Source organism: Epinephelus moara, chromosome 18 (genome assembly GCF_006386435.1).
Source record: "Epinephelus moara isolate mb chromosome 18, YSFRI_EMoa_1.0, whole genome shotgun sequence".
Taxonomy (NCBI): Eukaryota; Metazoa; Chordata; class Actinopteri; order Perciformes; family Serranidae; genus Epinephelus; species Epinephelus moara.
Genome location: NC_065523.1, coordinates 9498726 through 9512093, shown reverse-complemented (window position 1 = coordinate 9512093; position 13368 = coordinate 9498726). Strand labels below are relative to the sequence as shown.

The 13368-nt window shown below is 40.3% G+C and overlaps 1 protein-coding gene across 2 annotated transcripts; it reads left to right on the top strand.

The window, feature by feature from the left end:
* The first annotated feature begins 4992 nt into the window (after positions 1–4992).
* Positions 4993–12451, top strand: foxj1a (forkhead box J1a). Of its 2 annotated transcripts, none has more exons than XM_050070172.1 (3): positions 4993–5200; positions 5935–6544; positions 8951–12451. In XM_050070172.1, exons 2-3 carry the CDS (start codon positions 5993–5995, stop codon positions 9764–9766), a joined length of 1368 nt encoding a protein of 455 aa, XP_049926129.1. In that variant the 5' UTR covers positions 4993–5200; positions 5935–5992; the 3' UTR covers positions 9767–12451. The 2 variants fall into 2 exon arrangements, with proteins under 2 accessions (XP_049926129.1, XP_049926128.1); XM_050070171.1 differs by having other exon boundaries at positions 8906–12451.
* Positions 12452–13368: the final 917 nt, after the last annotated feature.

Below are 13368 nucleotides of genomic sequence, written 5' to 3'. Positions count from 1 at the left end.
TGTGACTACTCCTCCACCCACCCACTCAGGTGTTATTATGTGACAGAGATGATTCAGTGTGAGTTAACAAATAACTACAAGTTTCTACATCAGAGTCTGGCTTAATTATACCACATTGTAAAAGATACTCTGTTGCAAGTCCTGCATTGAAAATGTTACTTAAATGAAAGTTGTAAGTACAATCAGTAAATGCACTTGAAGTGTTAAAGTAGAAAAATGTTCAGGGGGACACTCCACAGCCAACACAACCTTGTCCTCTTATCCACTGACTACAGTTAATTTACAGGCCTGTATTCACTTTTGTATTCATGGTTTTTGTTGTTTTGTCAGTATTTTGTATTGTCTTGCAAAAAAGTTGAAATTGTTCCCTGTGACTGCTATACCATCATATGTTATGTCGTTATATCATTATGTATCATACATTCATGTAAAAGCAGGGCTGTACTGTTGTAGTTGGTTGATGTGGAGCTCATTTTGAGCATTAACTAATGATTTTTTTTTTTATTAAGCATTAATTGGCTGATTATTTTCTCCATTGATCGATTGATTGGTTTAAAAAAAATACTAAAAATGGTATTGTAGTAGTAATGGTCATAGTAGTAGTAGCAGTAGTAGTAGTAGTAGTGGCAGTAGTAAAATATGTATACTTGCATTTACACTATATTCCTTTCTGGTGCATATGATGCCAATTATGTCTTTTGTAGTAACCTGCGTTATAAGCTTGAAATTTCGTTTCTACACTTTCTAATAAAGGTGCACAATAAAAACAAACATGCACAACTTCTATTCCAGTGAGTGAGACGGCACATGGTCCATTCTGTCATTACATTGTATCGGGCGCCCTCTTCTGTCCACCAGCTAGCACTACTTCGGAACACAAAAGGGCCACAGCAAAACAAACGTACTAGATTTAAATTTAAAAGCCTTATAACCATTTAAATGAAAGATTTTTCGACATAACTCGTGTGGGTGGCTATACAAGTTCAAGTTCAACTTTATTTTCATTTCCACATCGAGAGTACATGGGAATGAAATTGCGCTTTCTCCCAGCCCCAAGGTGCCATCATACACTTACAAAATATAAAGATAAAAAATATATACATATCACACATAGCAAGTATAAAGACATAAAGATAAAAAGCTACAAAAAATATATATACACATACACATCACCTCAAATTATAAAAGATATATACACTTCACACACATATATGTATATATGTTGTGTATATATCACGCATATATATATGCTGTACTAGACCTACACTGTATTGATATTGATAATTTGCAAAAACTCAAACTACAGCCTTATTTTGGCTTTAAACTGACTTCAAGCTGTCATGGTTCTGGTTTGACAACTTTTCAAAAAAAAAGGAAAAATGACATCACAGTTTTCCAGTAGCTGGGGTCTTACCCCACCAACAATGCAAAACCTGAAGATATTTAGGCTAGCTTTTCATCATATAAGCCAAAAAAAGGAGAAAATCTACACAATTGAGATGCTGGAAATGGCGAAAGTTATTGAGTAAAATAAATTTCAATTATTCATCGTAGAAGGAATGCAGGATTTTTTCAAAATGTAACAAGGTTTTAAATAATTTGTCTGTATCTGAAGCAAGACTAGAAGTCATCTTCAGCCACAGAAAATCAGAAAATTCCACAACATTCTTCTTTTTTTCTATAAACAGGCTGCCATTAATTTTAAATATTTCAGAAAAATATTAATCAATAATCTTTTACTTCACCAAGCTATGCAGTGTGTTCAGGAACAGATATACTCATTTAGGATTGTGAACCTGTTGTAAATTATTTCCATATAAACTAGTTGTAAAGGGCACTTTTTAAAAGTGCTTTTAATATGCGATAGGCTAAGATTTAAGATCAACATGTTTAAGTAATTTTCCAGTAAGTGAAAGAAAACAAATGTTAGTTACAGTAATTTACCTTTTTTTTTAATTATAATATCCACTATTGAACATTTTCTTTAAGCAGTGTTTCTTGCAGATTGACTCTCTGAGCCCGCAGGATATTTTGTGTTTGAAGACAAACCTGTCTCTGTGAGTCAAGTCCACCATCAAACTTCAGCTTCATCTCGCTCTATAATCCCTTTGTAGTCCTGAGTCGACTCCCTGCCCCTCCTCTCTGTGAGGTTACTGTGGTTGGCTGCTCCCGCTTTGACCTCTGACCTCTGCTGGAGGTGATGTGATGCGACAGGGGCCAGGGGAAGGATGAGGACTGTCTCAAGACGCTGTCTCTTTGGGAGCGCTGCCCCTACAGGGTTTGAACAATGAGACATGACAACAGACAAATGTTGTGATCAGTAACAAGGATGTAAGGAGTGAAATAAAGACCAGTACCTGTGTCCGACTGGTTTTACTGGTTTGACTGTGCTGCTGCTTTCTCAGCCATCACAAACTGAAAGCAGACAATATTATATTATTGTTTCAATCTTTCCCTGCTTCAGTGGTGTAAAGTAACTAAGTACAGGTTGGAAGTGCTTTGTCTTAATTTACATATTTCCATTTTATGGCACTTTATTCTTCTTTTCACTACATAGCAGAGACAAATATTGTACTTTTTACTTCACTACATTTATCTGACAGCTTCAGTTACTTATCAGATTAACATTATATATACAAGCTATATGATTGTCTTATACACATGATACACTGTCACAGAAGCCTACAGTGATCTAATGGAGCATTTCTGTATTGTCGCATTACTTTTATTCAAGCAACACATCTGAATATTTCTTTTTACAACTGCAAATATGTAAACTAGGACCATTAGAGATGACAGGAGGCTGATATTCTTTAGCTGTTACAAATTAAACACAGTTCAAAGTCATCAAATGATGGATCTTGGTGTCTCAAACTAACATCATCCTTTAAGAAAATGTCACTTAATTAAGTGCAGTGCAATAGTTTTCTTTATTAAACAAGTTGGTTACATTACTTCACCTTAATACACACTGTTGTCTGCATGTTGTTTGTCTCATTTGTCTCCTGTTTGAAACCTTCTTGATAAGTTTTGGTGTTTATATTTTGCTAAATTGAACTCCTATATTTTCATTTTTCCCCACTTTGTACTGCAACTGCTGCACAACAATTTCCCTTGAGATAAATACAGTTGAATCTTTTCTTTTCTTCTCTTTAAAACAATCAGTTTGGGACTGAAAAATGTCGGTTAATGTGCACAAATGACTTTTTTTTTTCAAGTAGATCACAGGGGCTCTTCATATCCAGTGAGGGAAGCACACCTGTTTTATTGTTTTTGTTTTATTTTTGTTTTTGTTTTCTGCTTAGAGCAGTGTAGTTTAATTAGTTTCATCTCTATCAGTGTATGTGAGCAGCGGTGGAGATAAGACACTGTGCAGTATTCGGCCCATTAAAAGTAGCAGTCCTCAGTAGCCAACCGGTACTCCATGTCCAACTTTGAAGAGACGTCAGGACTCGAGAGATGAGGAAGCCTTTTTATTGCTTTACAGTTGTCTTTGTGAGGGGCCTCAGGAAACCACTCAGCCACACTAATAGAACGTTCAAGGGGCCAAACCTTTTTGTTTTGCCTTTCTCTCCCTTTCTGACGTATGAACAAAAGTGCATTCCTTCACCCCCCCACCCCACCCACAATCCCCTCCAAGTCCAAAGTTAGTTTGTTACTGATTAAATATATTCAGAGATGAAGCCAGAGCGTCTCTCTACTTCTATTTTCATCATGTGTAGAAAACAAGCAGACAAACAAGCAGACCAGCTGTGGAAAATGTACACAGAGAAGTAAAAGCCATTCCATTACAAGTAAAAGTCCCGCATTTAAAATCCTACTCCAGTAAAAGTACAAATGTATTCTCAGCTTTATGTAGGCCTAGACAAAGTATCAGCAGTAAAATTAAATGAGTATTCTCAGCTTCCTGCAGTTAAAGTACTATGTGCTTCAGGTAGTTACAGTATCAGCAGTTAAAGTACAGAAGTATTGTCAGCTTCATGCAGTAAAAGTACATGTTGTGTATTAAAATCTCTCCTGTGACTGATAGGCTATCTAATTCCATTTGACATTATTAGACATTTGATTCTGAAGCATCAATGTCAGAGCAGCACGTTCCTGTTGTAGCTGCTCCAGTATACAGTTAGCTAATTTTGTCCAGTGGTTCCCAACCTAGGGGTCGGGCCCCTCCAAAGATAAATAAATCTCAGGAGTGAGATGATTAATGGAAGAGAGAAGAGGAAGAAGAAGAAACTAAGTTGTGTTTTCAGTTGTTGGACTTTCTCTGCTCTTTATTTTTTGTGAAATATTAATCATTTGATCAGTTAATGAAATAAAGCCATGTGATAAGTTTAGAAGAGAACTGTCTCTGTGGTGGTGGAGAAGAGACACAACTATGCTTTGTTTTTATATAAGGAATCGCGAGACAAACAAGCTGCGCTCTATTGATTTAATCTTTAAACATTGTGTTCTTTAAAGTTATCATATATCTTTTTTTAATATACAAAATCTTAATCTGAAATGTGACCAGTAACTAAAGCTGCCAGATTAATGTAGTGGAATGTAAAGTATCTTTAAATGGAAATAGTCAAACAAAGTTTAAATGTCCCAAAATTGTACTTACATGTGACTTTCCACCACTGCATATTTGAAATACTTCTGATATTTGAAGCTTCATATCTGGCTTTTTTAGGCTATATTTAGGCCACAGTCAGTCACTCTTTTATGTTCTGAAATTAATTAAATATCTGGAGTTTAATTACTGAAGAATTAGAGTAATCCTCAGGTTGCTCTAGTAGAAAGGTCCCCTGTTGGGTCCCCGGGCCTCATCTTGAGAACCTGCACGGCAGCAGCCTCAGTTGACTTGAGAGTGATTAAAAATGAAGCGCTATAGAAACCAACAGCCCAATGGAGGACCGGGAAGCTGTTTACAAGGGGGGTGTACCGTTTCTATGGTTGCTGGACAAACCTCCTGCACCAGGTATTAAACTGCCTCCCCGACGGATCCTGCAGCCCGCTGACACCCGTTACAAAGACCTGCACAGAGGAGAAGAAGCGCCCAACATAGCGCCAAACAGCATCCACAGGAATTTCTCTTTTTCTTTCTCTCACTTACAAGTTGACAACAGGTGCACTCAAAGCAGGCTGAGGCTGAACATTCAATACGTGCTGCACGTTTGGGATTTAAAAGGTCTCTGCTCAACGTAACAGTAGACAGAAGGTGAGTTGTTAAAATTTATTCACTGAAGATTCTTTCATTTATCCCCTGAATATATCACACTGTAAACTGCTTCTGAGGGCCTTAAATATCGGTGCCAGTTTGGATAAGTTTAGAAGTATAATAATAATAAAAATAATAATTAAAAACATATGTATATATTGCATTACACTAACAAGCATACTATTTTACTGAATCACATTTGGATATTGAAAGTAAAATAATCAGCAATTTGGTAGTTTTAATAGAAGTAAACCATGTCCAATTATGCGGATTTTACGCGTAAAACGTCCTTAATGTTTGGATTTTGTCATAAGTGTCACCATCACTCTATCCTGAATTATAATAAAACAATTTGATAGAATCCCTTTCTTTAGTCATTTAATATATTTGTGTGAGTTTAAAGCCTGCAGATGTAGCTGGTATGGATGTGCGCTCTTTTCTACGCTGAGCGTAAAGTGCGCACCAGAGTTTTTCAGGAAAGTTCTGAGAGGAGGCTGCTGCTCAGAGACACGGGGGGTTTAGATTTTTCGAATATTTCTAAACTTAAGTTTCCACACGTTTTCATCACAAAGACATTCAGGTGACAGACTTGCCACTGGATTTAAATCTACAAATGTTAGTCTCTCACTTTACGCACAAACGCACACACAGAGGCTCTGTTTTCAAATAGGGCCATCATTGTCCTGCCCTTTCGCACTTTGTTGAAGTCGGGTGTATATTTTTGGTCCTGTCAGGCGGTGGCAGGGGGAGGAGGAGAAGGAGCTGGGTGACAGAGAGGTGTTGGAAAGAGCCATGCTGTCTCTGAGCTGTGCGGACCCCTGGCCTGAGGGCTCAGTGGGGCTTGAGGAGGAGGTGGTAACCGCCGCTGCCCAGGCGGAGGAGCGGGACAGCGTCCACAACAACAGCAGCTGCAGCTCCGTTAACCTGGATGACAGTCTGACCAGCCTGCAGTGGCTTCAGGAGTTCTCCATCCTCGGTGCCAACGTGCCACAACAGGCCCACCACCAGCCGCACCTGTTCGGCCACCAGCCGCTGGGCACCGACGCTCCAGCCTCTCCTCTGGCCGGGGACCCCGCCTCCATCGGCATGCCCCTGACCCCGGGGAAGCCCACAGCGGCGGCCTACTGCAGGATGCAGACACTCCCCGGCATCGTGGCTCACGGTCACTGTCCGGATGAGGTGGACTACAAGACCAACGCGCACATCAAGCCACCCTACTCGTACGCGACGCTCATCTGCATGGCCATGCAGGCCAGCAAGAAGACCAAGATCACTCTGTCGTGCATCTACAAGTGGATCACCGACAACTTCTGCTACTACCGACATGCTGATCCCACCTGGCAGGTAAAAGACCACACACACACACACACACACACACACACACACACATAGTTGTTTTCTATTTACAGAACAGTAAAAAGAAATCAACATAGTGAGAGGCCTGGGCCTGCAGCCACTCTGAAGTATTAGTGACTTAAGCTGTGTGAGGAATTAATAATTCCGGAGGTCATTGATGCTTCCCTTAGGTGCACAAAACCTTAATAGAAAAAATTAACTAAACTCTTTACTCCTTATTTTTATCACATTGCTTTTGCTAACTGTTTTTTGTGCTCCAACAAAAACAAGTAATGGAGGAGGAAAAGGAGGCGCAGCAGATTCCCCCTACAAAGGGCAGGAATTTTTTGGGAAAAAAGTTTAATTTAGCTGGATAAATGATTGATGAAGCTGTTAGCTGTACTCCTGTGCTTCAGCGTCTGGCTCAGACGTTTCAGAGCATTCTGTTATTGTAAAGCAGTACATGGGGCAGATAATATTTAACAAAGGTCATCGGGTCACTGCTCTATTTAGACTCCAGTGAAGAAGAAGAAGGGGTGGGGGGGGGTGGGGGGCGGGTGCGGGTGGATGAATGCAAGCATACACAGTGCATTAATGTGATGTATGGTGCTCTGTCATTTGTACTCCCAGCCACCAGACTATGGTGGCTTCTTTTTAAAGGGTTAGTTCAGCATTTTTAGCTAATTTGCTTTCTTGTAGAGAGTTATGCTGTGCTCACACAATGGGCAAAGCAACCACAGGCTACAAGTCATTTCAGGAAGCCAGTGACATGAAACCACAAACTGATCTTGTCACTGCAGACAGGCATGATGTGTTACAAATCAAAGTTGAGCTGGCCTCAGTGAAACGTCAGCCAATCATATGTTTTTGTTTCTTGCTGTGGTACTGTGTTACTTGGTATAGCTAGCTGATGCTATGCTATCGTTATGTGCCTTGCGGTGCACACAGAATGCAATGGGGCAGCGAAATGTGACGTTAAAATGGGGCTCATTTTTTTGAAGTACAAACTTAAGATGACGTTCGATCAAACTGCTTTGTAGCAAGACACAGCAGACACACACAAGCCCAGGACGACGTAGCTAGTTTAATGACCGCCTGAGCAACACTTAAAAGGTGCAGGCAATAATGTAGCTGGTGACTCTATTTCATTATCACTCGAACACAGCATCAGATGTTCAGATTGATACAACTCTCATGTCTGTACAGTAAGCAGTTTGCCTTTTCCTGGGATGGCAATGGCGTGACCCGCAGTACTCTGCCTCTGACTGGCTAGTACTTGTTGCCTTTGTTGGTTTGATTGGTTAGGTTAGGTTTAGGCAAGAGGAGTGAGATCAAAATGTCAGGGTGAGCCAGAGCAGGGTGGGTCATGCCTTCACAATCCTAAGAAAAATATGTTTGAGTACGGTAAATATAAAGCTACAGCTAGCAGCTGGTTAGCTTGGCTTAAAATAAGCTTGAAAGAAGAGGAAAACACCTGGCCTAATTAAGGACAATTGGCTAATGTAGGGCTAGAGCACCAAGAAATGACCAAACTTTGACAAACAAAATCCTGACTAAATTCCTAAATTCGACTGTAAACAATTCAGTTTTTGTACTACTTAAATCAATGCGATATAACAATTTAATCAGTAAGATTTCAAGGTGCTTTTGTGTAGATTTTATTACCCTTGCACAGATCGAGCTATGTCTGACTGAGAAACTGAGGAATCTGTCAGCAGACAGCCTGTTACCCAAAGTGTCTCCACCCTTAATTGTGTGTAACTTTAAGCCTTAATCAAATGTAAACAGGTGAGTTATAGAAATAGTTGGATATTTTAACATGGGAGTTTATGTGGACTGACTGGCTTCTGGAGCCAGCCTCAAGTGGCCATTCATGGAACTGCAGATTATGACAGTTCTGTGTTGGCTTCTTTTTCATTCTTGGGGGTTGCTGCTTGGTACAGACATGACAGTGGTATAAATCTGAACATCTCACTTTCTACAGAAAGCCAATAGGCTTTCCAAAAATGTTGAACAATTCCTTTAAGGAAATTAGAAAGTTGAGAAGATGTAATTGTTTAATGAAACCTGAACTATATAACAGTTTGGGTTTGTGTTTCCTTGTTGAGGTAGCTTTGAGAGTGTGATACAGAGATAAGAGAATCTTAAGAGCACTTACATAACCAAACATCACACTTGAATTGAGAGGCAAAATGAAAGAGGAGCTCAGCAACAGGCATCTGCTTGCCGCCCAACTAACTCAACAACATAAGACCCTCTCTGATGACAACGTGACTCTTGTATCTAGGCAACACAGTTCTCTTGTAAAGGCACATTTCACAATTTCAATTATGACAACTATCATGTGAAAATATGCATCTCTATTTTCAGAACTCCATCCGACATAACCTGTCACTCAACAAATGCTTCATCAAGGTACCACGGCAGAAAGACGAGCCAGGGAAGGGTGGTTTCTGGAAGATTGATCCACAGTACGCTGAGCGTCTCCTGAGTGGCGCTTACAAGAAAAGACGAATGCCACCGGTCCAGATCAACCCAGCTCTGCAGAACCGACTCAGGGTCAACCTCCAGCCCCAGTCCAGGGGACCCCGCAGCCCCACAGGAGGGGGTCATGGCCTGTGCATCAACCCAGAGTCCCAGCGGCTCCTCCAGGAGTTTGAAGAGGCAACCGGCGCCGATCAGAACTGGGACCCCCATCTGGCTGAAGGGACCATGCTAGGTTCCTGGCCAGTGGTGAAGGGAAAAGGTGGGCACAAGAGGAAACTGGGCTCCAGAAATGGCATCATCAAAGTTCCCCGGCGCTCCAGCTCCCCATTGCTCTCTGCAGACGAACAGAAGGAGATTGGACCTCTGAAGGGGGACTTTGACTGGGACGCCCTGCTGGACTCGGCCCTCAGCGGGGAGCTCAGTTTGGACGGAGGAGAACCTTTGAGCCCCATCATGAAAGAGGAGGACCTAACAGTGCAGGGGACCCACATCTCTCCTGTCGAAGCTCCCCCAGGGACAGCGGACATCCATGTGTTGGTGGAGACCCAAAGGAATAATGACGTGTCAGACTTTGATGAGGAGACCTTCCTTGCCACCGCCTTCCTTGAAAGCCCCTGGCCAGAAGAGGAGGAACAAGGCCGCAATGATTTCCTCTGTAGCTCCTCCGTCAACCTGGACCAGCTGTTTGACCTCGGAGACTCATTAGGTGGAGACCCGAGCACCCGAATTGATACCCTGCTTTGAGGAGTGGTTGGTCCTCTCTAACACTAAAAACTCACTGAGGAATAACAGACTTTTTTTTACATTCAAGCAACTCTTATTGTCTTTTTGAGATGTTTAAAGTGTTTTTAGAACAACATTTTGATACCTGTTCATGCAGGAAATACATTCCCAATGCCTAGTGAACAAAGGTGCCACTATGTACAGCAGCAGTTCACATCATCATGGGGAAAACAAAACTATGTTGAATTACTCTCAGTAAACCATGAAATGACTGGAGACAAACACAAACTAACTTCCAGTTTTGGAGCCTGGTCACAGCAGAAAGTGGCAGAACAAAATGAATCTTCACAAAACAATTTGTTATATAACTTGGTGATGTAGTGACTAAACTGTCAATTAGCAACATGGATGTTTTAAAGGAGCTGGATAAAGCGCTGCCACTTTGCTGCCAGTTTTTCCCAGTGGCTAACTGCAGTACTACAATGAAAAAATCCCCTGCAGCCCAAATAGCATCTTCCCCATAGACCACTGTGATAAAAGAGACGTCTGTAAATCTGTTGACAGGACAGCTTGAACTCTAGACAAGGTTGATCATTATTTTTTGTCTAATGAAATATAAATACTCCATTCCAATTACCTTGTAAGTTGAAGGTCGGAGCTGGAAGTGACCCAAGTTGACTGCGGTCCAGTACAACAATTCAGAAAACCAAGATGTTGTCAGCATTATGCTGTATTTTGCGCATACAAACATCATGTAAACATTTCCACAGATAGAATTTGGACAGCACTGTCTGTACGACTGATTTAATGAGACACAAATGAGACAGAAGTGCTAATTAACAGTATGTTACTACAGTTTTCACCACTGTTGATGCACAGTGCAACCATATTGGATTTTGAGGTCGAGGTTGGTGAGGTTTCTTCGACTTTTTGAATCAGAAATCTGACTTCAGGGGTGTTACATTGGAAATTTCCAGCTGAGCCCACAGGAATTCTGACTTCCCAGTTGGAAGGCACAATAATAAATAAAGATTTAATATTTGTAAAACGTTACCTGAGCTTAGAAAAGTAAGGCACGTTATTCAAATGCTCCAGCAGGAGTAACACTATCAAGCATGTGCAGTGGACCACACTTTTTGGCTTATGAACACTACAAAACAATTTTGATTACACTCAATTAGTGCCTTCTTGGACTCTGGTATCCAGTTCTTGTAATACGTCCATGGTTAGCAAGCTTGTTATCAATGCTTTATTAAAAAGCTGTATAAGTATCATGTCCTCTTGTCTGCCAACTGTGTGTAAACCAGTTTATACTCTGACAGAGGAGCATCAATAAAACTGGATGGTGACAAACAGCTAATAAGCTATGATAGCTTTGTCCATTTTGGCTCTCTGTCCCCTCAAAGGTCTACTCTGTCAGGATATTCTGCCATTGGTTAATGATGCAAATTTAACAAAAATTGAACTTGATCAAAAACATTATCATAGGAGTACTTGGCCAATGCAAACTAATCCATTTGAATAAATGGATTTCATTTCAAACTTTATGTAATTTTAAATGTGGGTGTGAACAGGCCTTTAGGATAATACATCATGGTCTCTGTTTACATCATAAAAAGTGTGTGTAAAAAAAAAAAGTGATAGTGATTCACAGTTTTTAAAGAGGAAGAAATAAGCAAATTGTACCAGCAGGTGGAAGACAGATGCTTTGATTGACAGAAAAGTCATGTCTTGCTGAGAATTGTTTTAATATGTAAATACTGTGACAGCAGCACTACGATGATGAATAATGACATATTTGCCAAATGATGTTTGGTGTAGGGGTGATTTATTGTATTAGGTTTTTTGTGTGGGGTTTTTGGTACTAACTATTTTCTGTATGCATTTTTCAAAAATAATTAGGACCAGTTTAACTAGATTAATAATAATTATATAGGACTGATTTGTTCTTTGTAGAAGCATTTAGTAACCACTTTCTTTGATCCTGAGGCTGCAGTGAAGGACACATCTGGGCGTCATGGCATAAAAGTTGAAACAGCTTGAGGCTAAATTTTCCAGCAAAGACTATTAAGACCTTAAAATGCTCACTTTAGAAAAAGGCCATGGTGCCTTGTAAATGAATACCTGACCTTCTATGTGCCAAGAACAACACTTGGGACTTGACAGGGTGGCAGTGTTTTTTATTATGGAGAATAAATGTCCTTTTCTTGTAGTGTTGTATATGAGGAGATGCAGCGACTTAGAGCTGTCAGTACATGAAGAAAAGATGTAATATGTGACATTGGATAACTAAACCAAACCACTCTGTATGGATTCAAGTAGTGTTAACTTTAAAGATACACCTATTGTTCCTATTTTCCTCTAAAATGTGTGAAAGTGCAATCAATGTACAGTGATACTTGTTTTATTTTACATGCAGTTGTTGGAGTCTATTGATGCAGTTTACTTTAGAGACACCAGTTTCACTAGTTTGTGTATTATGAGGTGTGAATGCACTCTGATAGAAAAAAGGACTCTTAAACACAAAGCAACAGTAAAATGTTTGTGTCAGCTCTTCTCGATCAAATAACACTTTTGAAGTATAGTAATGGCGTCTTACCTCATGATTGGTTCTGTTAAGTCGGAAACTCTGTATGCATTCTTTTAGTTTCCTGTTTTTGTCTTATTTTCCATTTTTCTTTGACAATAAAAAAAATAATAACTGCATCTTGCTTGTCCAAATAATATTTTTAGGTTTTTTTACAGCCATGCTGGCAGGCAGGCAGATTTGTAGTCCCCTCAGGATAAACCCTACTGACTTTGTGATGCTCTAACTTTTCATCCAGCATACCATGAGGTACACATTTGTGGGTAAGAGTGAAATAATAAACCATTGCCATGACATTTGGCACAGATATTCAAGTTCCCCAGAGGATATATTGAAACAAATCTGGTGATCATCTGACATTTCCTGCAGCACTATTAATTTATTCAGTAAATTATCTCTGCATAGATTGGTATAAAATTTTGTCGAGACATTCATGTTCCCCCAGATGATGAATCCTACTGACTTTGGTATTTGTATTACCTTTCATGTAGTGCCATTATAAGAAGATTTTAAAATTGAAATGACTCAAGAACTATTGTATGGAGTGCAGAAAAAATTTGTACAGACCTTCATATTCCCTAGAAGATTAATTTAACAACTCAGATCCTATACCTGTAGAACCTATGACATTCCCATCAGCCTCAGTTGTACTTTGTATTAAGTGCTACTTAGTAAATGTTAGCATGCAAACATACTGAAGATGATGAACACAGTAAACATGCCTGCTGAACATCAGCATGTTAGCACTGTCATTGTAAACATTTTAGCATGCAATTATTAGCGTCACATAACAGAGCTGCTGGCATGGCTGTAGACTCTTGTTTTCTTATGCTTGCTGTCTTGCACCCCCCCCCCCCCCCCCCCCCCCCCCCNCCCCCCTCCTCCCTCGTGCTTCAGTGTGCCTGTATGTGAGATTTACGCTGGTCTTTTCCTGCTCATCTCTTTCGGGGCACTTGCTGTGATCAGGCAGTGGATGGGTAGGCTAATAGTAGCAGGGGGTGGCTGGGTTTCTCTTTCAGGTCTTTGTCTGTGCTCA

Coding starts and splice junctions, on each gene's coding strand:
- foxj1a (XM_050070171.1), top strand. CDS start 5,993: ATGCTGTCTCTGAGCTGTGCGGACCCCTGGCCTGAGGGCTCAGTGGGG. Junction 6,545..8,905: donor ATGCTGATCCCACCTGGCAG/GTAAAAGACCAC, acceptor CTCTATTTTCAG/AACTCCATCCGACATAACCT.